General features: G+C 33.9%; 1 protein-coding gene across 1 annotated transcript in view; it reads right to left on the bottom strand.

Moving 5' to 3' along the window:
* The window catches only part of ABCB5 (ATP binding cassette subfamily B member 5), a 134,054-nt gene that overhangs the window by 79,006 nt on the left and 29,498 nt on the right, over positions 1-25,550 (bottom strand). The window contains exons 5-13 of the mRNA XM_019443565.2: positions 23,952-24,006; positions 15,267-15,458; positions 15,010-15,181; positions 12,485-12,609; positions 12,227-12,404; positions 10,810-10,923; positions 10,389-10,499; positions 7,295-7,420; positions 5,807-6,010 (exon numbers count right to left, since the gene is read on the bottom strand). Coding sequence (XP_019299110.2) covers positions 5,807-6,010; positions 7,295-7,420; positions 10,389-10,499; positions 10,810-10,923; positions 12,227-12,404; positions 12,485-12,609; positions 15,010-15,181; positions 15,267-15,458; positions 23,952-24,006 — 1,277 coding nt within the window. The remainder of the gene's footprint in view (positions 1-5,806; positions 6,011-7,294; positions 7,421-10,388; positions 10,500-10,809; positions 10,924-12,226; positions 12,405-12,484; positions 12,610-15,009; positions 15,182-15,266; positions 15,459-23,951; positions 24,007-25,550) is intronic.

Raw genomic sequence — 25,550 nt, 5'->3', positions numbered from 1 at the left:
TGTGTCTGCCTCTCTCTCTGGCCCTCCCCTGCTCGTGTTCTGTCTCTCTTTCTTTTTCTCTTTCTCAAAAATAAATAAACATTAAAAAAATTAAAAAAAAAAAGAATTGGTTTGTTGATATCCACAAAATAGCTTTCTGAGATTTTGATTGGAATTGCACTGAATCTATAGATCAAGTTGGGAAGAACTAACATCTGGCAATACTGAGTTTTTCTTTCCATGAACATGGAATAGCACTGAATTTTAAAAATTCTTCTTTGATTTCATTCTTAATATAGATCTTATACATATTCTGTTAGATTTATACCTAAGTAATTCATTTTTTGGATGTTAATGTAAATGGCATTGTGCTTTTAATGTCAGATTCCACTTGTTCATTGCATATATATAGGAAAATGATTGATTTTTGTATATTAACTGTGTATCCTGGAGCTTTGCTATAATTGCAGTGGGTATTTTTTGGTCTGTCTTCTTTTATTTAGCATAATAGTTTTCAGATTCATTCATATTGTGTGTATCAGCAATTCACTCCTATTTATTTCTGAGTAGTGCTTCACACAATGTGAATCTACCTTAAGCTACCAACTTCAGCAAAAACAAATAAAAACACAAAAAAACCAAAGAGCTCAGTTAATTCTGATTTTCAGTTAACAGTGAATACTTTTCTTAGTGCAAGTATATTTCATACGATATTTGGGATATACTTATGATAAAATTATTCATTGTTTATCTGAAATTCAAAATGAACTGAAATCTTGTATTTTATCCAACAACTTTATATCAGTTGCAATTTATCTATTCAGCTGCCGCTGAACATTTGCATTATTTCCAATTTTTGAATATTATGAATAAAGCTGCTATGAACATTCATGTACAGAATGTTCTTGTGGTCACATTTTCATTTCTTTTGGAAAAATATGTGGGAATAGAATGCGGAGTCATAAATGTATTATAAGGTTATTATGTTAACACTATAATAAAGTGTCAAATTTCTTTCTAAAATGACTGTACCAATTTCACTTTATTCAGAATGAATAAGAGATCTAATTGATTTACATTCTCATCAGAAGTTATTATTGCTTTTATTTTTAATTTTGGCCATTCTAACAAGTATGAAATGGTATCTCATTGTGGTTTTACTTCACATTTGCCTGGTGACTAATAATGCTGAATATTTTTCATTGGTATATTGTCCATTTCTTTGTGTGTGTGAAATGAAATGTCTGTTCAAGTTTTTGTCCATTTTTCTGTTTTATTATTGTGTTTGTTATAAGAGTTCTGTATATATTCTGAGTGCATGTCCTTTGTCAGACCTGTGTATTGTAAATATTTTCTTTCATTCTGTGTTTGGCCTTTTTACTTTCTAAATAGTGTCTTTTAAAAGGTTTTGATTTCAATAAGGTTCAGTTTATCATTTTTTAAATAGTAAATGCTTTTCTACCTAAGAAAAGCTACCTTGGCTTGGTTAAATCAAGGTCACAAATGTTTTTCACTTAAGTTTTTGTTTTTGAAGTTTGATAGTTTCAGTTTTTATATTTGATTTAAGATCCATGCCACATTAATATGTATACATGGTATGAGGGAAGGGTCACATTTTATTTGTTTTTCCAGAAGGATATCCAATTTTCCCAGCACCATTTGTTGAAAAGACTTTCCTTTCTCCCAACAAATTAACAATGGCCTTGTCAAAAATCATTTCACTAGATATGTGTGGGTCTATTTCTGGACTCTATTTTTTCCACTGATCTACATTGTGCCATTTCCACTTTCTTAATGCTGTCTTAAAATTATATATTGTAGGTCTTCCAGCTTTGCTGGTTTTTTTTCGTAACTGTTTTGTCTATTTTTAGTCCTTTAAATTTTCAAACAAATTTTGGAATTAGGTTGATTTCCAGACACAAAAAAGACTTCTGGGATTTTGATTGATATAGCATCAAATTTATCAATTTTGGAAAAACATGTATCTTTAAAAATACTGAATTTCTAAATCAATGAATAAGTTGCACTCTATTTAGATCTTTAATTTCTTTCAGCAATGTTTCATAATTTTTATACAGAAGATTTACACCTTACATAACAGTTAGTCTATTTTAATATTTTTTGATGCTATTGTAAATGCCACTTTTTGAGAGAGAGAGAGAGAGAGGGAGAGAGAGAGAGAGAGAGAGAGTGAGAGAGAGAGAGAGAGAGAGAGAGAGAGAGAAGGGGAAGGGCAGAGGGAGAGAGAGAATATTAAGCAGGCCCCATGCTCAGTGCAGAGCCTGACATGGGGCTTGATACCATGACCCTGGGATCATGACCTGAGCCGAAATGAGGAGTGGATACTCAACTAACTAAGCCACCCAGGTGCTCTGTAGATGACACTTTTAATTTTGATTTCATTTGTAATTGTTGCTATGATTTAGAGATCTAGTTGACTTTTTTTATAGTTATAGGTCTTACTAAGATTATTTCTTTTTTAAAAAATTTTTAATGTTTATTTTTGAGAGAGAGAGAGAGAGAGAGAGAGAGAGACAGAGATTGGGGGGGGGGGGAGGGGCAGAGAGAGGGAGACAGAGAACTCAAAGCAGGCTCCAGGCTCTGAGTTGTCAGCACAGAGTCCCATGTGGGGTTTCAACTCACAAGCAGTGAGATCATGACCTGAGCTGAAACTGGATGCTTAACTGATTAAGCCACCCAGGTGCTCCTAATATTACTTCTTTTTGAGTGACTTTTGGTAGTTTGTGTCTTTCAAAGAACTGACTCACAGCTAAGTTGTCAAATTTATATAAAGGCATAGCCTTGTTCATAGTATTCCTACAACATTTTAATGTCTTTAAGATTAATAGTGATGTACTATCTTTCATTCTTCACATTGGTAATTTCTCTTCTGCTTTCAGATTCTTCATCAGCCTTGCTACCATGTATTGATTTTATTAATCTTTTCAAGGAAACAGCTTTTGATTTTAATGATTGTTTCTAATATTTTTCTTTTTTTCTTTCACTAATTTTTGTTCTAGTCTCGATTATTTCCCTTCTTCTGCTTGCTTCGGGTTCAACTTGCTCTTCTTACCCTAGTTTCTCAAGTTGGAAAGTTAGTTGATAGATTTTAGGTCTTTTTTTCTTTTCTAAAAGAAGAATTTAGTGCCATAAGTTTCTCTTAAAGCAGTTCTTTAACTGTATTCCGCAAATACTGATACATAGCAGTTTCATTTTTATTTAGTTAAAAAAGTCACTAATTTTCCTTGAAACTTCCTCTTTCAGCCAGAGATTATTTAGAAGTGAGTTATTTAATTTTCAAATATTTGTGGATTTTCCAGATATATTTCTCGTAGTGATTTCTATACTTTAGTTCTATTATGGTTTGAGAACATATATTTATTGTATGTTTTCTTTGAAATTGCAAAGTTGTTTTTTTAATGGCCCAGAATATTGTTTACTTCCGTGAACATTCCATGTGTACTTGAGTAGAATATATTCTGCTGCTATTGGGCAGTGTTCCATAAGTGTCAGTGAGATCTAGATGGTCAGTAGTATTGTTCAGGTCATCAATAGCTGTACTGATTTTCTGCCTACTTGTTCTATCAAGTACTGAAGGCTTCAACTAAAATTGTGTGTTTGTCTGGTTCTCCTTTCAGGAGCAGCAGTTTTTGCTTCATGCATTTTGAAGCTTTTCTTAAGTGCTTAAGCATTTAGATTATAATTTCTGGCTTATGGATCATAGTTTCCTATTTCTTTGTATATCTAATTATTGCAGAATGTACACTGAATTCTGTGAATGTTACGTTGCAGAAACTCTGAATTCTGTTTTCTTCTGAAAACAAAGTTAATTTTTGTTTTAGTAAGCAATTCAAATATTGCCTGATCATCTTGAACTTGTGTAATTCTGGTTTTACACTTTGTTAGGGGAATCTGTTGAAAGTCTCAAAATTTGGCAGCACCCAACCGGTAAGTTCTGTCTCCTCTGGGGATCTTGTCATGGCTTGATTTTGTTAGGGTAGGTCTAGAGTCAGCCTACTCTAAGGTATGGCTTTACTCTTAAGGTGTGGCTTTTTTTGGTGGCTCAGCTATATGTCTGGGGTATTTAAAATGTTAATGTAATCTCTCCATTCTGGCTGGGCTGTGCTTTCAACAGACTTCCAGTATCTTTATTCTACTCTCAGCTTTGTAGTAGCTGCTCTCTAGTAAGCCTTGGGAAGTCTTATCTTCAGACAAGGATTTCCAAGTGGTGCTTACAGGGACTTCTACCCCCACACCTCACTCCACAGGTCTCTCATTGCCTCTCCAGTTGCTTACGCTGTCCTGAAACTCTATCTCTGTCTTTCAGTTTAGTGAAGTGCCATGTTCTGTCTAGATTCTAGTTCACAGAGATGGGGGTCAGAGGTGTGTTCCTCTGCAGAATTGCTGCAAATTCATGGAGTTTCCTCATGAGTTTCCTTTCTCTCTGGAATCACAATTTTGTGCTACCTCTTGTCCAATGCTTGGAAACATACATCCTATGCTTTTCTGGTTGTTGATGGGAAAACGCTAGCAAGTATCAGTTAATCCTAATATATTAATTTTAAAATATGTGTATATCATAGAAATAAAGGCATTTATTTAAACACATATTTCCCCAATTTTTCCACTGGGGATGTCTGGAACTTTTATTTATTCCTGTGCTTACTATTATTTCTCTGCTCAACCATGGCTGTGAAATTTAGTTTCCATCATGAGTCAGTATCTTTAATTTGTTCTTTGGATTATGTTTTTAAGATTTATTATTAATTATATAGCAAGGGGCATCTCTGTATAAATACTGGACTTTTAGTAAGGCAAGTAGTAACTTACAGAGTGTGATTTAAGATGTCCCAGAAAATTCCTAATTCCAAGTGGGAAACTAAAGATCTTTGGTGTTTGACGAAGGGAAGTCATTCAAAGTGCCAAAAGAAAGGTCAAAGAAGTTTGTTTTCGCAAACTACAAGGCAAAGGATGACCTTAAGCCATTAATGAGTTTGCTATTCCAATTATGACCATAAATAATGGAGATAAAAGGTAATTACTGATATAACAAAAGTTTTTATTAAAAGAAAAAGAAAGAGCAAAAATTATTATGACCCATGGAATATGGTTTATAAAACATATACACTAAAATAAAGTTTTTTGTTATTGTTGCTTTTTGATATAGTAGAATTTTATTCTGTACTTTAATTTCAAATCTCATCCTTTCATATTTTACAGGGTGCTCCCCACAATAGTTTCACGTGATACTGAGGAATGAATACTTTGGGAAATGTAAATAAATGGCTTTATAGCTATCAATTTTAAATACCTTTTAGGATATGATATGTCCTAATATCAAGAATCTTAGTTTACTATATCTCTTTCCAAGTATGATAATACATTTCTTGTCCAATATTGGATCTATGTGCTTCTAAAAATGGTCATAGTTTTCCTTTTGCCTTACCATTGTCTGTGACAGTCCCACTCTTAGCCACAAGATGGCCTTGCAAATCAACATTTGGCAGACATCAATTCTCAGCTTGGACTGATGAATTTGTTTCATATTTCTTTGTTATATTTTAATATATCCTTCATTTATTTTTCTTTTCCATTTGCAGTGAGAGCCAGTAAGAACTAAATATGGCTTTAAAAAACTGACCTTCAATGATGCATCTCTTCTTTTGGTTGCTGCCATGCTTTCTCATTCATAGATGTTTCATCTAGGACAATTCAGCAGTTATTCACACTCCTCCTACTCTGTAGAAGTTATTGTTTTGTTACCTTATTTTGGAACACTGAACTGCTTTAGCTCTAAATAAGGACACAGGTTACATAGTGTACTTACATTGGGAAACTCCATTATAAAATCATAAGCATTTGCTTCCTTTGCTGCTTTCTCAATCTCTTCATCGGTCACACCATCTCGTCCATATTTAATATTATTATTAATGGTGGTCCCAAACAAAACAGGCTCTTGGCTGACCACTCCAATATGTTCTCGATAATACTGAACATTTAAAGTTCTGATGTCATTCCCATCTACTGTGATCTGCCAATCCAAAGGAATAAATCATGTGGTGATACCTTACACTGCACTGGGTTTAGAGTCTTGTTCTTTAGTTCAAAGTTTAAGCTGAGAAGCAGGCTATTTCAGGAATCAACGATTGGCTTCTTTTGATAAAATATTTATAGCATGTGTATTGTCAACAGCCTTTTCTGGTAGATGTGAACCAATAAAACCTCAAAAAAAAAAACACTGGCTTAAAATATTGCCAAACCACTTGAATATCCTTATTTTAAGATCCACAAATTAGGTGCTACATAGATCCCTGGCTATAGGAGCCACAAATGTTGTCATGTAGACACATGTAACAAACTTCAGTTTTGTTAACTTAAGACTGATGTGAACTTTGCATTTTTTTTTTCTAGGAAATACCCTTTCTTCAACACCTCACTCTGCTGCAAAAGTCAAAAGTGTCTTCTATTCTTTCATATAAATAATAGTAAAAGAATACTGTCTTCTCCATAAATAGTGCCATTACCCATTACCCCACATATTCCAATGACAGAAGCCGAGGTTTGATAATTATAACTCCCAGAGCTTCTCTTTATCACCAACTCTGGAATTCTCTCTGGGCATGAGTATTCTATGCAACTGCTTTATATATGGAATGCTTAACCATAATTTATTTATTTAATATTAACATGGATACATGAATCTAGTATACTCCAAATGAAAACTTAGGAAGTCAAATTTAAATGAACCAGGCTCTAGGAGAATAGATTTTCTTTTAAAAATAACAGTTGAAAATTTGAATAGAAGCATTAAGATTTATGCTTCTGTGACTATCATAGTCTTGTTCTCTATGATATTTACAAGGGTAACAAAGTCAAGTGCAACATTATGGATGACAGAAAAAAATGAGAGAGCATATTTTCTGCAGATATTCTGCTGGGATGTTTTGAGAAATGGAAAAACTTGTAAATTCTGGGTACTACAAATTATGTCATTTTCCTCCACAGCTTTCATCACCTTCTAAAATACTATATAATTTACTTATTTGTGGTTCTCTACTTATTACAATGTAAACTTGATGAGGGTAGAGGTTTTTATGCTTTGCTCATCTATGTTCCCTAGCACCCAGAACAGTGCCTAGCAATAGGTGCTCAATAAATATTTGGTGGATGAATGAATATGCAGGAAAGAAAATGATATGGCTTCTCTCAGGTCCACTGTTAAATCAAAGTTGAGATAGCTGTAAGTTCCCTATAGTAGGTGGTATTTCCTAATTTCATCATGTGGGCCATGCACAATTTTGCTAGGTACACTTACAAAGCCGTTGTCAGGATCATATAACCTCTGAAGAAGCTGGACTGCAGTACTCTTCCCACTGCCGTTGGGGCCAACCAAGGCTACTGTCTCTCCAGACTTAATTTTGAGATTCAGACCTTTTAGGATCTATTGGGATGTAGGGGGAAAAATTCTATATAACTAGGATAAGTGAGAATATGATTCACATATTTTCAGAAATTTAATGTAGAATTATAAACAGAAAAAGAATTCTGTGACACTTAAAAACAAATTTAGACCGTGTTTTGTTTCATGTACATGTATAATAAAAATCTACATAATTTTGGAAAATAATATTTAAAAATGTCTTACCATCTCTCTCTATAAAGAGGAGATCTAGATTAAAAGTACACAAAAAATATTAACTAGCCATAGCAAACTGTTCACATTTTCGGCTGAAATACTTTATATCAATTTCATGACTACTAAGTTAGTAAAAGTTTTTTTCTTTTAATTTGCAACAATTGAATGAAATCTTGCCAGATATCTTCATGAGCTATTTAAGGAAGTTCTTTCTTAAAAAATATATATTTAACATTATTGAAAAATACAGTAAAACCTTGGCTTGTGAGCATAATTCATTTCAGAAACATGCTTGTAATCCAAAGTACTTGTTTATCAAAGCTAACTTCCCCATAAGAAATACTGGAAACTCAGATGATTCGTTCCACACCCCAAAGATATTTATATGAAAATGATTACAATACTGTAATATAATATAAAATAACAAAGTAAATACAAAATAGAAAGAAAAATAAACAAATTAAGCTGCACTTACCTGGCTGGTGTGGGGGAGATGAGAGAGAGGAGGCTTATTGTGCAGGACGACTTTCACTATCACTAATGGAATCACTGCTATCTATTGACTCAATGGAATCTTTTTCTGCATGGGGGTCACTGTTACACTTACACGGATGTCGACTACAGTAAAGTATTAATAAACTCTTGTCATACTGTATTTAATGTAACTGGCAATAAGGCAGCAGAGGAAAGGGTCTGTATCTGCAGGCAGCCTGACCTAGAATGAAGCAAAGCCTTCCTAAGCTTACTCTTGTATGAAAAAGCAAAGGGCTATCCATAGGGGCTTTGAGGTGACAAAAAAATACACTAGTGCCAGTTGTGAGCACCTTCCAATGTTCTGAAAAATCACTGATTTCTGCCAAACACTACAGCCTGACACTCAGCATCCAAGCATGGGAGATGATCACCCACAATCTCACATCCCGCAAGAGAAAGAGAGAGAGAGAGAGAGAGAGAGAGGAAACCATTGGCTCCATTGTGATCATGTGACATTTGGCCTCACATACTATTCGTATTGCAAGACACTGCTCATTTACCAAGTTAAAATTTATTACAAAGGTTTGCTTGTCTTGCGGAATACTCATAGAACAAGTTACTTGCAATCCAAGGTTTTCCTGTTGCAAAGTAAGACAACTGGCAAGACTCCTTAGGTGCTCCCATGAATGAATTCCGCTATTAGAAACCCTCCTTTTCTAGTGCTGGATCTCATGGGGACATTGAAACTCAGGGTAGCACTTTAAAATATTTCTCAATGCCTGGAGGTTGCTACCAGCTTTTAGTGTCCTAGGGACTTGCAGTGTGAGAGAAGCCTGACAAATAATGACAGAATGGCAGAAGCCCTACCAAAATGACAACAGCAATCTCGTTGAGAAACTCTCATCTATCTTTGCTTGCATTTATTATGTACTCAGCTTAAAAACATGGGAATCTCTCTTTGGGCTCTCACTTTGATCTCCCTGTTTGTAAATAAACAGACCCTTTAAATAACTTAAACATAAAACTTGCAAAGGGTCAAGCAGAGAAGAATTCTTTGAAGGAGGTGAGAAATTCAGGACTCCTGGTGGGAGTACCTCCTCTGTCATCTCCACTTTTACCCTGGAGTTGGTTTCTGTACTTTTGTTGGAAGAATATGTGTTTTATTTATTTAAAGTGGTAACGAATTTCTTTGTTTGAAATTATTCACTCTTTAGCTTAATAAAAAGGGATATATTTCAAATGTTCACTTAAAAATAGTTTGAAACCCAGAGAACACTTTACCATACAATATAATGGCACAATTGGTACTTAAGTCTCTAAGAGCCAACCCAAATGTAGTTGCAAATGTGTGTTTCTGTTAAGAAAAATGGTAGAAGGCAACACTATGTCAATAATGGTGATTAAGTAACAAAAATTTCAAAAAGAGCTTTGAAAAGAGAATTTCAAAGACATAGAGAAAAATAAAGAAGTAGGAGTAGGCAGATCTTTTCTGAATGCAAATTATGCAGGGACATTTGGGCACTTTTATAGGCATTAAAGGTTGATGGCAAGAGTAATTTTTATCAATTTCATTTAAAATAATATTGTCCTTTTTGTATAAAATAAGTGTTTTATTAGTAATCACTCTTTGCAATTTTTAACTAACTACTTTTTTTGGATAAATATACTAATAACATGAAAAGAGGAGGACAGAAGAGACAAACGTTTTCACAAGAACTTGTCAAAGACTGAACAATGGAGGGTAATAAACTGGGCTGCATGTGCACCTGTGCACACGTGTGATTGTCTGCATGTATCTAAAAGTGAGAAAGAAAGTACCTGAGACACAAATGCTGGTCCAGTAAAGCTCTTAGGAAAAGGAGAAGGAAAAGGCACAACACATGCATAATTCCTCAGGTTAGAGACTCTGAGGTTAAAATGAGTTACCTTTGTTGAGTGGGATAAAATTTGGGGACCACCAATAGGTGATGCCATCAATCCAAGACATTTTGGTGTGCTCCCAAATGCAGTGAAGGAATTTCAGGGAGTTGAAAATGTTTTAGTAAGTTGAATGTAAAAAAGAGGCTGTGAAATGTAACTAGCTCTTCCAGAGTTATTTGTCCATTACTGATCTATCTTTCCTTCCTTCCCTCCTTCTTTCCCTCCCTCCCTACCTTTCTCTTACTTTCTCCTCTATCTTTTCAAAGAAGAGCAGCAAAATCTTGGTCAAAATAATCCTAAATACTCTCTTAAGAAGAGATCTTAGCCAATAAAAGACAATATCAGGGTACTGTACAATTCTGTAATTAAATTAACCTACCTTGATAGATGGTCTTGATGGATAACTGAAAGAAACATTTTTAAATTCCACAGTTCCTTCTATGCATTCTGGTTTATATCCTGTTGTTGAAAAATTATCTATAGCAGGTTTCTTAGAAAAACAAAGAGAATGTTACAAATCTTCAAGGGAGTAAGTTGATATTCTACATCCTAAAAACAATTTAAAGATGGTTTACTTTTACAATGCTTTCTTTTCTGCTTCCAAACTACATTGAGTTAGACATAAAGGTTTCAATAAAACACAATGCCCTTGTAGAAGAGTTAAAACAATCTCTTTGCATATCTAATTATCCAATGTGGATTTTGCCCATCTTTTGTTTTAATGAAATGAATGTATGTATTTTTTTGGTTTCTTTCTTGCAGTAATTGTATTTATCTTTCAAAGCAATGTGAAGTCTTACCTTGTCAATAACCTGGAAAATATTAAAGGCGGCTCCCCTGGCTATAGTGAAGGTTTCAAAGCTAGGGGCTGCTGTTCCAATGCAGTAGCTACTATGGATTACACTAAAAAAAACCTATAGGAACAAGAAAATAATATTTAATCTTCCTCAAATATATAAGAGACACAATAGAATAAAGTGTATATTTGGTTGGCACTCAGATATATTAGAGAAATTAGGTAGGAAAGAATGGAAGCTGCTGCCAAACATAAAGGAAATACAAGTTAATCCAATTTTACATGGCTTTTTCTTAATGTGGAACAACTTTTGATTGTCTCACAGTCTCATTATCACCTGCTGGGAAGCTTGAGCACGAAAATCTGTTTACTGAGGAAGGCTCACTGGTTGAGTGAGGAGGTAAGTTGCACTCCCTCCCTGCTGGTCAGTCAATTCCTTAAACTTTACAGAGAAGGATGGGATAGATTTCACTTACATAGAGACATTGTACTATTTCTGTCTAAACTTCTGAATTCTTATATTACTGGACATCTTTCAGTTTCAGACACATATATCTCTGCAAAAAGTCAAATAAATAAAGTATCCCATAAGCCAGGTGCTTTTTCCTTATTTTTACAAACGAGGAAGCTAAGGCTTAGTGAGTCATTGGCCCAAAGTCACATATAAATTGAGGAGTAAGGATGTGCCCCAAATTCCTCATTCTCAAATTTCATTTATATAAAAGTCTTAATTATGAAAGTCTCAAATCTAAAAGATGACTTTAGTTGACAGAAATCTCCATAAAATGGGAAGGCCAAATGAGAACTGAAGTATATAGACCAGACCAATTCAGTTCAGCAAGACAAACGGTCTTTAATCCTGAACTGAATTGTTTATTGTTGAAATTTGGGAGGATGACCGAATAAACTCAAATTCAATGCATAACCCTAAGAGTTAAAAAAAATCTAAATTGTGATGGTGGAGAGAGCTGTAGATGATAATTCTGTTTTTAACATTAGTATATGCTGAAAGGACAGAGGAAGGTCAGGAGAGTTTTATCTACAGAATATTACCAGAGGAAGCCATTCAGCAAGGTGAATGTAGAGTCTTGTCTTACCTCAGCAAGCTTGGAAGGAGAAAGTCTCACTAGAGAATGGCCTTTTTGATTGCTGGATTAAGAAAACTCTATATCCCAGGGGAGAATTCAGTTATGATTCTTCTAAAAGTATGATGCTTTTAAAGATATGCTGGATGACTAAATCCTGCCAGTTCATAGATACAATTTAAAGATATACCCAGATAATTTGAAGGAAACAAGTATTTGTTTGTTAAAAACATTCATCTTTGAATATTCATAATTATTCAAAGACAGATTTTGTCTAAACTCTAGATAAGAAGAGATTATATAGGCAAGTTACCTTTGTTCTTAAATAAGACTTACAGCAAGAACAGTTCCGATGGTATAACCAGGTTCTCCACTAAGAATCAAGGAGGTGCCATACCAAAAAGCAAGTCCATAGGTTCCATTCATAAAGAAGTACACTGCACCAAGAGAGAGTTTTGAAGCTATAGCCTTTCTTATGCCAACATCCTTTGCATCTTTTAGATTCTGTGTATACCTTAAAAAGACAAGACACAATGTAATAGACTTTGGGGAAAATAAAACCAAGAAAATATTATCATAATTAAAGGAACAGACCTTTGAATTTCTTTTTCCTGGGCTCCAAAGGCTACAACTGTTCGGATGGATGACAAGACTTCTTCTGCCACAGCCCCAGCTTTGGAATAGGCATTTAATTCCTTACTGGACAATGAGATCATTATCTGTAACAAACCATGACCACAGTTAACCAAAAGATGACCCTGAGTTAACAATGTGCAGAGAACTTAATTCAGGTGGAATCTAGAATAGCAGAATTTTATTATTGAAAAGGTACTTAGTATCATTTAATCTAATTTTCTCAGTTTGCAAACGGGGAAAGCAATGGCCAGAGATATTAAGTGACTTTTTAAAGTCTCACAGCAGTGAAAGAACATAGTGTGATATAATCTTCAATCTAAATCTTTACTCTGTCTTCTACAAGCAGAGCTTCCCTGTTTTCTCTCTGTATTTTTAAAAATTTAGAATATGGGTACTTATGCTAACACAATTGGGAAAGACGATTTGGAGATGGGTTTTAGGGACATAGTCCTTTTCAGGTGTACTATGGAAACTGGTGAGCCTGATTTGACTTGATTTATTATCATGTAAAAAGCAAGTCTTCCAGAGGCTATGGGTCACAGTACCAGGCAGAGGAAGATAATCCTGCATATGTCTGGAGTGTGACCCCTGAAACTATTATTGCATAACACAGCCTACCTAGTAAGTGCTATATCTCCAGCACTTAAGAGGTGAGATTTCAGAGACAGAGAGGAAGGAGAATATCATTCTTAACATTATTAGGCAGGTTTTAAAATTTTTCAAAATTTTAAAATCAGAATGTGGCTTTTACTCTATTATACATTCCACTTACTACTCCTTTAATTAGTAACAGATTTCATTTAGTAATTAGCACAATGGTTCAATGAAATGGAATAGGAGGAAAATTGTCCACTGAGCTGTGAGTCTTAAACTATTGCCTACTCACATAACAAATCTATCCATTTTCAAAACACATTCCAAATAATTGGAGATGATTTTACGTAAGACATGCTTGGACAGTTGTTAAAGTCAGAAGGTAGCATAAACTGAATAATACTTATTTTCTGAATTCACTTAAAGATAATTATTCCTATGTCATTGGAGAGGAAGCAGCACCTAGCAATAACCACTGTACATAGTGAGTGTTTAATAAATGTTTGCCAAATTAAATTGAACCAAAGGAAGCTGGAAACCACCCAGCCTGGCTTCTTTAGTCATTTGAATAACTTTGACCTTATTTGCTTCTTCCTTACAACCAGTTCATACAGTAGCAGAACTGTATTTCCCACTGTTGTTCCTTTGAAACTTCTTGTCCACGTTGCTTCCCTGAGCAATTTTAAGTTTAGGCTCTGATCTTAGTAACACATAGTGGGTAATCTTCCTACTGAGTGGGTCCTAATTTCAAATATGCTGGGGATGAAGATTTTGACAAGGGTTACAAGGTCAATCCTAAAAGCCATACTAAATAAAGATTTCTTGTCTAAACATTGAAGTCTATCAAGAAATCATTCAACTATAGAATATTTTTATTGCTGAAAATTCTTGTTTGATTGGATCTGTATATTGCTACCAAATAAACTCTGAATTTTATGACTTTGATTTCCATAAAGAACAATTGGCTTTGCAAAATTAAAAACCCCATCTATCCCTAAGAATACACGGTGCCTCCAATCTAGGAGATGGATATATATATTGGTCGAATTGTCAGGCTTGATTTAGAGAAAGATATTAGGGACATATTTGTTGCTTTTGGACTTCACAAAGAGCATTGCTTTCAAATACAGGCTATACATGGATTAATATCTTGTGCTATGCTCACACCAGCACTAGAAATATAATTTAACATGAAAATGCATAATTTATTTTAAAAATTGTATCAGATTTATATAGTACATAAAAGTAGACATTAAGCAGACATTTTCAATGTAATTCAAGTCTTATAAAAATATGAACTTGAAATGGCTGACATAAAAAAATGTTTACAGTTTTAGCAATTTCTTATTCTGTTTTAATGAAATGAATTGCACACATTTATCTGGAAATTTAGAACACATAAGGCTCTTCCAAAATCCAACGTATAATGGCGTAATTCTTTATCCATGCTATCATTTGAAGTTGCACTAGGCTACCAAATGAAGAGGAATGCTTTTGTTTTGTTTTGTTTTGTTTTGTTTTGTTTTGTAAGTAGGCTCCACACCCCATGCATAGTCCAATGTGGGGCTTCAACTCACGACCCTGAGATCAAGACCTGAGCTGAGATCAAGAGTCAGACACTCAACCAATTGAGCCACCCAGGTTCCCGAAGAGGAATGTTTTTTAATGTTAGTAACCTCTTTAATGTTAGTAACTAACCTCATTGTAGCCAAATAACTTGAAGACAAAAGGGTGATTAATAGTGAACAAAATCAAAAGTATTTGTGATGCATAACATCCCTATTTTTAGACATAGGAAGTGAATAGAAATGACTTTTTTGACAAACTTGATAAAAAACCTAGTTCGTATTCTTGCTTCCAGTCAACACTGCATTAGCCATCTTGCCTACCTTAGAAAACATGGCTGCTGAAGCAATTATAAGAGGTGATGTGGAGAGAGTCACCAGGGTGAGTTTCCAGCCCTTGACCAAACCAATCGCCAGGCCAATAGAAAAAGTAGACATGTTTTGAAACAACAGAGCAATCTTGTCTCCAATACCATCATTGATTTTGTTGATGTCACTGAAACAAATAAATAAATGCATTTAAGTCATTGATATATCATATATGGAAACAAAGTTGATATACTACAAATCCATCCTCTTACTCAGTCATACGAGTGTTAAGTTCACCAATGTCACAACCATCAAACCAGCTCATGTCCTGTGCCAAAATTGAATGGAAAAACTGTTTTCGAATTCTTTTGGTCTGTCGTGCTGCAGTCATAACCCAAAAGGAAATCTGCATGTAGCCAAAAACCAAGGCAGCAACTCCAATTCCAATATAATATAGGGTCAACCTGAAAAAAGATTATTGGAAACATTAGTGAGACTCAAGTACAGTTTTTTCCCTTTGTTATCAACAACAACAACAAAAGAAATCTACCATAATATTTGATTGAGAGAATTTGTGCTTTAGCCTATAAAATAACTAAAAATAAACCTCCATAAGAAGAAATAAAATACACTGAATATAAAAATTTAGGTTTCCCTAGTCTAGAATATGTCTTTCTTACATTACTAGTAGAAATTAGTATTTTAAAACATTTGTTATTTATATCTTCTTTCGTAATTTTTAAAATTTTCATTTGAAAAGTTACATTGACATAATTAAGATAGCTGTATGTGGAACAGGTGGATAAAGAAATGAAAGTAGTCAAAAAACAGTGTATAAAATATTATATATATATATATATATATATATATATATATATATATATATACTATTAAATATAAAATTCAACTTCAGGAATTTACCATAAGGAAATATATAAAAAAGATTAATCTAGATGGATGGTCATGTTAGCATTAACAACAATAAAGAAAAGCTGAAAACAATCTAGCACTAGACCAGATAAATGCAGTCATTTAAAAAATGTATACTGGGTACCTTCTATATGTGAGGTTTTAGAGATATAGTCATGAGCAAGATGATAAGGCCCTATTCATGAAAAATTTACATTCTGGTGGGAGGAGACAGACAATACACATAGAAAAATAATGTCAGGTGGTTCTATGAGGGAAATAAACAGGGTGATAAGTCACAGACTAACGAATGGGTAAAGGTGAGTCGGGAGAGCTGGTGCAAATAGAGTGGTTAAGAAAACATTTTTTGAGGAAGTGATATTAGAGCTGGGATACAAAAGGTAAAATGGAGCCACACATAAAAATAGCAAGAAGAGTGTATTCTAGGGAAAAGAAGAACAATAAGGTCTGAGGCAGAAAAAAGCTTAGCATGTTCCAGGAACAAAAGAACTCCAAAGTGGTATGAAATGATTAGGCCAGAGAATTTAGCAAATATTGTAGGGTGACCATGGTGCATTGCACAGATTTTATTTTAAGAGAAGAAGTAGACCATTGGAGGATCTAAGCATGGGATGACCTTATCAGTTCAACTTTTAAAAAGATCAGCTGGCCCCTCTATGGAGAATGAATGGAAATGAAAGCAATGGAAGCAGGCAGTTTAGTTAGGAGGGTATTGCAATGGCCAACGTGAGAAGGATAGGGCCTTAGATAAAGATGCAGCTTAAGTATAAAGAAGTGGAAAGATTCTAGTTATATTTTTGAAATACAACAAACTGGAATTGCCAATGTATTGGATGCGAGGAATGTAGGAAGGGGAGAAATTAAAGATAACTACTTAGATTTTGATTTGAGCAACTGGGTGAAAGGTGTGCCATGTACAGCCATTGATGGCTGGGGATGGAACAGATCTGTAGGACATATCAAGGGTTTTGATTTAGATATTTTAAGACTGAGATGCTTAGTAAACATCAAAGTGGAGATCAAGTAAGAAGCTGAAAATGAGAGTTAGGAGTACTTGGAACAGGGTCTAGGCTAGAGATGTAAATTTGAAAGGCATTAAGCTTACAAGTGGTAATTAAAGGATTGACTGAGACCACCCACAGAGGGAGAGAGAGAAAGTGTGTGTGTGCGAGTTAAATGCAGATAAAAAAGATAAGAGGACCAAGGAATGAGCTCAGGTACTCTCCAAACATGGTAGTTTGGGGTGAAGAGAAAGAACCTGCAAAGAAGGCTGAGGAGTGGCCAAGGAGGTCGGTGGAAAGCCAGGAAAGTGAAGTACTAAGGAAAACAGAGAGAAACATTCAACTGATCCCCATTATTCCCAGATTCTGTGTTGGCAAATCTGTGTGCTCACTAAGGCTTATTTTTAACCCTGAAATGAATACTCAGATGTTTTCATTGTTACTCATGGACATGCATAGAGTGCCAAAAAATTTGAGTTGCTCAACAAAGATGATCCCAGCTGAAGTTGAACAAGGCAACACTCTGCCTGCTTGTTTTAGTTCTCACATTGTAAACAAGTGTCATTTTTTGTGGCATATGTAGTACCACGTTTTTCTAATTTTTGTATTTTTTCTTGATGATTTCACTATTTAAAATGACTCTTAAGCAGCATGCTGAAGGGCTATCTAGTGTTTCTAAGTGTAAGAAGGCTGTGGTGTGTCCTATGGAGAAAATATATGTGTTAGATAAGTGTCGTGTAGGCGTGAGTTATAGTGCTATTGACTATCAGTTCAATATTAATGAGTCAACAATATATATTAGATAAGATGTCTTTAAACGTTAATATGCACAAAATGAGGTTATGTGTTGACTGATGAAAATGTTGTGACCAGAGGCTCACAGGAACTTAATTAACCCTGTGTTTAACCTAGGAACAACAGTTTAATATTTCTAATTCAGTATTCGTGACAACTTTAATAAAACAAAAATATTGCAAATAAACAGAACAGGATGTTTTCTAATGAGAGGCTTTATAAGGACAGCATAAAACACTAGAGGTTTAATAAAAATCACCTTACTGATTTTTTTTTAATGTTGTGGGGAAAATGTTTATAATATTATAAGTAAAAATGGGTTGTAATAACAAATGAGAAGAAGAAATGCAAGATCTGCACACTGTAAATTATAAAACATTGTTTGGAAAAATTAAAGATCTAAAAAAATTGAGAGGTAATCCATGTTCATGGATTAGAAGACTCAAAAATGTTTTCAAGGTGACAATATCCCCAAACTGATTTATGCAATCCAACTGATCAATGTAATCCCTCTCAAAAATCCCAGTAGGCTATTTGGCAGAAATTGGCAAGATGATCCTAAAATGTATGTAGAAATGAAGAGAACTCAGAAGAGCCAAAATGATTTTTAAAAGGAACAAAGTTGGAGGACTTACATTTCCTGATTTTATTTATTTATTTGTTTGTTTGTTTATTTATCCATTCATTCTCTAAAACTATACTAATCAAAACAGTGTGATACTAGCATAAGAACAAACATATCAATAAATGCAACAAAACTGACAGAACAGAAACCTTTACATTTGGACAGCTGATTTTTAGCAAAGGTGCCAAGGAAATTGAGAAAGGAGAATAGATAAATTTTTCAAGGACTTAGTGCTTGGGACAAATGGATATAGTCACATGCAGAAAAGTTAGAATCTTACCTCATAACAGTCACAAAAATAAACTGAAAATGGACCATAGACCTAAGTATAAAAGCTAAAATATTCAAAGTCCTAGAAGAAAACGTAGGAGAATATCTTCAAGATCTTGGGTTAGGCAAAGAATTCTCAAATCCAAAGGCACAATCCATAAAAGAAAAAAACCTGATAAATTTTACCTCATCATCAAAACTTAAAATTTTTGTGTTTCAAACGAAACCTTTAATAAAATGAAAAGGCTAGCCATAAACTGGAAGAAAAAACTTGCCAATCATACATATGACAAAAAACTTGTATCCCAGAACTTATAAAATAGAACTCTCATAATTCAATAATAAGAAAAGGCACAATTAAAAATAGTCTAAATATTTGAACATTTAACCAAAGAAAATATATGAATGCTTAAAATGTATTGAAAAAAACTTCTCATTATTAGTCACTAGAGAAATGCAAGTTAAAGCCACAATATGATACCACTTGACACCTATTACCAAGACTATAATAAAAAAGACAGACAATAAACAAATGTTGACAAGGATGTGGAGAAATTGGAATCCATATACATTGTTGGTGAAAAAGCAAAATGGTGTAGCCAGTTTGGAAATGGTTTGGCAGTTTCTTTAAAAGCTAAACATAAACTTACCATATGACCCAGCAATTCCACCTAGGTAACCACCCAAGAGAAATAAAAACATATATACACACAAAGATAACTATACTGATGTTAATAGAAGCATTATTTTTAAAATAGTAAAAAACCAGAAACAATCTAAGCGCCCATCACCTGGTAAATAGATAAAAAAAAATGTGTACCCCTGAAATGGATTACTACTAAGCAATAAAAAGGAATAAACTACTAATACATGTTACAACATGGATGAAACTCAAAAACACTATGCTGGCTCAGTGGGTTAAGCATTTGACTTTGGCTCAGGTCATGATCTCATGGCTTGTGAGTTCGAGCCCTGCGTGGAGCTCTGTGCTGACAGCTCAGAGCCTGGAGCTTGCTTCAGATTCTGTGTCTCTGGCTCTCTCTGGCTGTCCCCTGCTTGTTCTCTGTCTCTCTCTCTCTCAAAAATAAATAAACATTAAAAAAAATAAACAAAATGAAGTGTGTATTATAGATAAGTGCCCTGGAATGACTCAAGCCTTTTTTTTTTTTTTAATGACACAGAATCCTGCGTCTCCATCTCTCTCTACCCCCCACCCCCTGCTTATGCATTGTCACCCTCCCTCTCTCTCTCTCTCTCAAATATAAATAAACATTAAAAAAACCACTATGCTAATAAATAAAAGAAGCCAGGTGCCCTACATATTATGTTTCCATGCACATGCAATGTCCTAAATGTAAATCTTTAGAGATAGAGAGCAGATAAGTGGTTGGCTGGGGCTGGGTGTGGGAATGCAGACTGACTGTGAGGAAGGGATCTTTACAGAATGATGGAAGTGTTCTAAAAACAGATTGTCATGATGGTTGCACAACTCTGTCAGTTTACTAAAAATCATTGAAGTGTACAGTTAAAACTGGTGAGTTTTATGATAAGTAAATTATGCCTCAATAAAGCTATTAAAATCATATAAACAGTATAATTCTAATTATATTAAAATTATGTATGTGTACTCATACATGTAAAAAGATTATAATAATAAAAACAAAACTAATGTTTATTATCCATTAGTGGCAGGATTATAAGTGATTTAATTTTCTTCGTGCATTTTTTCTTTTCATGTTATGTACAATGAAAATATTAAGCATTTAATCAGAAAAGGTAATTAAAATAATTTTTACAGAAGCACTGATTCACTTTTTAATAGACTTTTCCTTAAGAACAAAGAAAATAACACATTCAATTTATTGCAAATTGAAGATACTATAGTTATTACCTCTCATTTATCTAGTAATCAAACTTCCAAACTACCTGGGACCCAGAAGAAGAAGCCCCAGTAGTCCCAAAGTCGAGGTACTTTATTTTGCACCAGTAAATGAAACTACCTTCATGGTCTAAGTCTTCTGATTCAAAACCACATGCAAATTAAGGCTGATTTAATAGCTTCATTTATTGAGCATTTATTTTGTGTTAAATATTATGTCAGGCCCTTGACATATCTGAGTATCATTGAATCTTCAGGAAGTATTAATATTTCATTTTGCATATGAAGAAACTGAAGCTTACAGAAGCTCCCCAACAGGTTCCATAGTTAAAAAGTGGTTAAAAATCCATCACCTTAATCCTGAACCCATGATATGAATCCTGAATATATGATCTGAATCACTCTAGCAATATTTCTGAGGAGAAAGCATTCTCAAATAGATTCAGGAAACCCTGTATACCTAGTGTCATTCTTCCTTGGAAACATGTGAACATATCAAGAAATCAAAAACTAAAGATATTAACTTTGTTCAATGCAGGATGTCTCAGACCAATTAACTATGAATACTCACCTCCTTTTAAAATGTACCACATATTAACAGTCCCATTTTACACAATTTAGGAATTATTCTAGGTCCTTACTTGATGCAGCAGAATTTGCTATCTACTTAATCTATCAGCCAATATCCGGTTTGATCTTCCTTCTAAATAAGAGAACCTTCATTTTATTTGAAGTGGCAATATGCCCAGCTAAAATGGATGTGGTCCTATGACTAGAACAAAGACAGAAGGATGCTGAGTCCCTAATGCCTTTTGAACCATATTTCATCCTTAGACTACCAACTTTCAGATATTTACATGTAAGAGAAATAAATTTCTATCATGGTTAAACAACTATTACCATGGGTTTTACATTAAATGCAACTGAAGTAAATCTAACAGAGCCTTGGTAATCTAGTTTGCCCCTTCATTTTCAAGTAGATTATGAAAGATATATTAGAAGTAGCAAAAAGGAGGGAACAACTTGCTTAAAAGTTCATACAGAATTAATTAATTAACCCTTGACAGACGAGGGGGCATCATATTTACCATCAATCATCTTGGGACTATTTAATCATTATGATTTGGACTCGACAAGAAAATATTCAATTATTTTCAGAATATTTGGTAAATAAAATAAGGATACAGGCTGAACATCAAAAACATTAAACTTATATAAAGCTATGAGTCATTATCTGTAGATAATAACATAGGTAGAATAAAATTCTTTGGTTCCTGATGATTATAGCTGAAAGAAGTATTTTTACCTTATCCTCATCCAAAAAAGAGGATATAAAGTAATGATTCTCAGAAATGTGTTCATCAAAACATTAGTTCCACAGGATGTTACTAGGTGTTTGGGGAAAAATGGGTTTTATAGTCAAATAGTAATAACTGGCAATAAATGGACCTTTACTACATTTATCTGTCCTATGTATATCCAAAAGGAGGTTGTCATATGATATTGTCAAAATCAGTTTGACCATGAAATCTTTTCTCTTCATGTATCTCAAATATCCCAAAACAGAACACTGGTTTGAGGAACAATAGCATAACAAATACAACAGATCAAAAATGTTAAGAATGTTTCTTTGTAAATTTCAAAGTCTTTTAATAACTGTATGCAGACATATCTCTTCATTTTATTCTCCCTTTTATTATCTGTTCTTTAAATGGATGCTACTATTTTTCAAAATTCCAAAATTCTTTGTAAAAAGCTCAAACCTCATCATTATACATCAGAACCTCAGTTTAATACTGTAAGAATAGAATTCAGTAAAAGGCAATACACTGGATCTCAACAAGGAATTTTCAAAAGACCCACTATAAAGAAATTTTATGTAAGAGTTGCTAAAAAACAGAATCAACATTCAAAGAGAGTTCAGGCTGCAGCAAAGTACAACTGGAGGGGGTGCCATTTACACTGCATGCTGTCCAATACAACTTATTGTGTCAAAGAAAATATTCCATATCTGTGATAGACAAGATGACACCAGCCAAATGTGGCTATTGAACACTTGAACTGTGACTGAAAATGAGGAACTAAATATGTAATTTTATTCAATTTTAATTAATTCAAATTCAAATAGGCATATGTAGCTGTGGCTAACATATTGGACAGGGCAGGTCAAGGATTATGGCCCAGAGAGTTTCACTGCAATGTGATAGGTGTCCCTTGTGTTGTGCAACATGTAGGATTCACTTTTGGGAGTAAAATGAGGGATCACTTAGGTCCGTAGCAAAAACTCTCATAATTTTAGTGAGACACTACTAAGTCCATTGAATATACTCAATAAACAGCTTCGCTTTAACAAAGTCAACACATAACAGGAAATGATACCATTTAATATATAAAACACAAAAACTGAATGCCCTTATAAATTATTTACTTCAGACTTTACAATTTTTAGTTTGAATACAACATCACCATAATAGTCTCAATAATTAGTCTCCAAAATTAGTCAATAAAACTTTACTGTTATTGTTTTTAAAATTATTTCATTATTTGAGCAGCTGGGTGGCTCAGTTGATTAAGTGTCATACTCCTGATTTTGGCTCAGGTCATGATCTCATGGTTCGTGAGTTCAAGTCCTGTGTTGGGCTCTGTGTTGACAGCATGGAGCCTGCTTGGGATTCTCTCTCTCTCTCTCTCTCTCTCTCTCTCTCTCTCTGCCCCTCCCCCACTTACACTCTCTCTCTTTCTCCCTCTCAAAATAAATAAACATTTAAACAATTATTTTACTATTTTTAGTATTTGTTGCACATGATTTTTGGTGTTTAAGGTTTACAGAAGTAGCATTTTTCTCTAAGATTTGTAAGGAAAGTAATTTGAAAAAAAGAAAAAAATAAGTTCTTTAGTCTTTAGGATATGTACCTTCAGTTCTAGAAGGCAAAATTTGTCTAAAAATACAAATCTCAAAATGAATTTTCTACTGATGACAATTCTGTCAAATACAATTTAAGGCTTATGAACTTAGTGACTTTCAAATAGAAGAAAAATTATATAATAACTCTATTTTGTATATCCAATGAAAGAAAAGGACACATTTATGGGGTGTGCCTGGGTGGCTCAGTTTGTTGAGCGTCTGACTTAGTCTCAGGTCATGATATCGTGGTTTGTGGGTTCAAGCCCTGCATTGGGATCCCTGCTGATGGCACGGAGCCTGGAGCCTGCTTCGGATTCTGTGTCTCCCTCTCTCCCTACCCCTCCCTCACGCACAGTCTGTCTCTCTCTCTCTTTCAAAAATAAATAAATATTAAAAAAAAAAGAAAAGGACACATTTGCTTTAATCACTTATATGTAATATTAATGATGAAACCTTAGTTTTTTTCTTGTAAGTACTGAATAAAGCAGCGTGCAATAAACATGATACTGATATTTTACATTACTTACACAGTAACACATTAACATTACTTACACAGTAATATCTTCATTCAGCTTCTCTTGAGACTGAGTACAATTCTGGTGATTTGCTGTAACACAGTTTTTTAAATTATGAAGGCAATTAATTTATAATTGGCCACACTGTTTCATACATAGCCCTCCGAATGAAATATAATGCACCCTCAAGAAAATGGACTTAATATCTTATGGTTTATGATCATCTTAACTTTCTATTCTTTAACCTAAAGTTTGAAACTATTATTGCTCCTCTCAAAAAGAACTCGTGCAATGTGAAAAATTGTAAGGAAATATTAACTATGTATCTCATATCTGGAAAAAATTCTTTAGGACATCTCTGATTCCAGACAAAAGTTGTGTAAGTAATAGTAATAGAATTCATCTTTCCTGCTGAGATTATGCATTTAGAATTCAGTTTGAGATATCCCAGGGAATAATTTAGAAAGTCCAAGAAAAGCAGGAACACATGTGAAAAATTCTAGAAGTAACAGTCATGGTAAAAATTTAAGTGAAGCTCATTGAAATATGTTGGGTGAAACAAGGATAGCAACATAATAAAACAGTATTTAAAATAATCTTTGGATTATAAATTTTATATGTAAACTCTTCTAAGAGTTTTTTTTTTTTTAAGTTTATTTGAGAGAGAGAGAGAGAGAGAGAGAGAAGGGAAAATGAGCAGAAGAGGGACAGGGAGAGAATCCCATGGGATTCACAACACAGGGCTCGATTCCACAACCATGAAATCATGACCTGAGCCGAAATCAAAAGTCAGATGCCCAAAATATTGAGCCACCCAGGCGCCTCTACATGTACACTTTTCTATACATCTTCTGGTAAAAAATACACCATACATTAATTATTATATCAAGGTTGTGATTTCACAAACAGCACAAAACAGTGGTCAATATCCACTATCCACTATCATAATTTTCTTTCTTAAAACTTTTTCAATAAACATTTGAAATGAATTCTAGACATCTCATCTGTTCATCTTTTACATAACTGCACCATCATCACATATGATAATGTCTATGATCTTTATATGCGAACAATAATCTTTTCCTTATTCCATTTATGGAATTATGGTAAGAAAACATTTTAAAGAAATTTATTCCACATATTAGAATTAATACAGAAGTACTAAACTCTAGTGGAAAGTTTTAATGAAATTAACTGAGCTAATTAAGAGAATAAACATTTTTCGTAAAAATGGTACCTAAAATCACATAAAAATGGCATATTCTCATTTTGGAGATTATAGTAATAGAGGTAGCATATGCAAAAGTTAAGTGCTGGCACAAAAATGGGCCCTTGATCAGTGACAGTTATTATTCATATTTTCATTTGTTGGAGCAAATAATCCTCTTCTACATTTCTCCAGAAAATCAATGTTAAGTTGAAGGTATATAATTTAATGTCCTCACTTCTCTTTAATAATATGCTGTACCAATAGTATCCATGTATTTATCTAAACCTTTACCAAACCTCTTTTGGTATGGTTTGGTAAACGTTCACCACATTTGACAAACACCACAATGAAATTTAAAAAACCTGGAGAAGGCCTAACCAAAATCAAAAGTCAAAATTCAAAGCAATATCAGTAGTTATGTTCTGC

This window comes from Panthera pardus, unplaced genomic scaffold (assembly GCF_024362965.1).
Source record: "Panthera pardus isolate Hobbes unplaced genomic scaffold, ASM2436296v1 HiC_scaffold_8, whole genome shotgun sequence".
NCBI classification, from domain to species: Eukaryota; Metazoa; Chordata; class Mammalia; order Carnivora; family Felidae; genus Panthera; species Panthera pardus.
The sequence above is the reverse complement of the archived record's forward strand: the minus strand, read 5'-3'. Positions and strand labels throughout refer to the sequence as shown.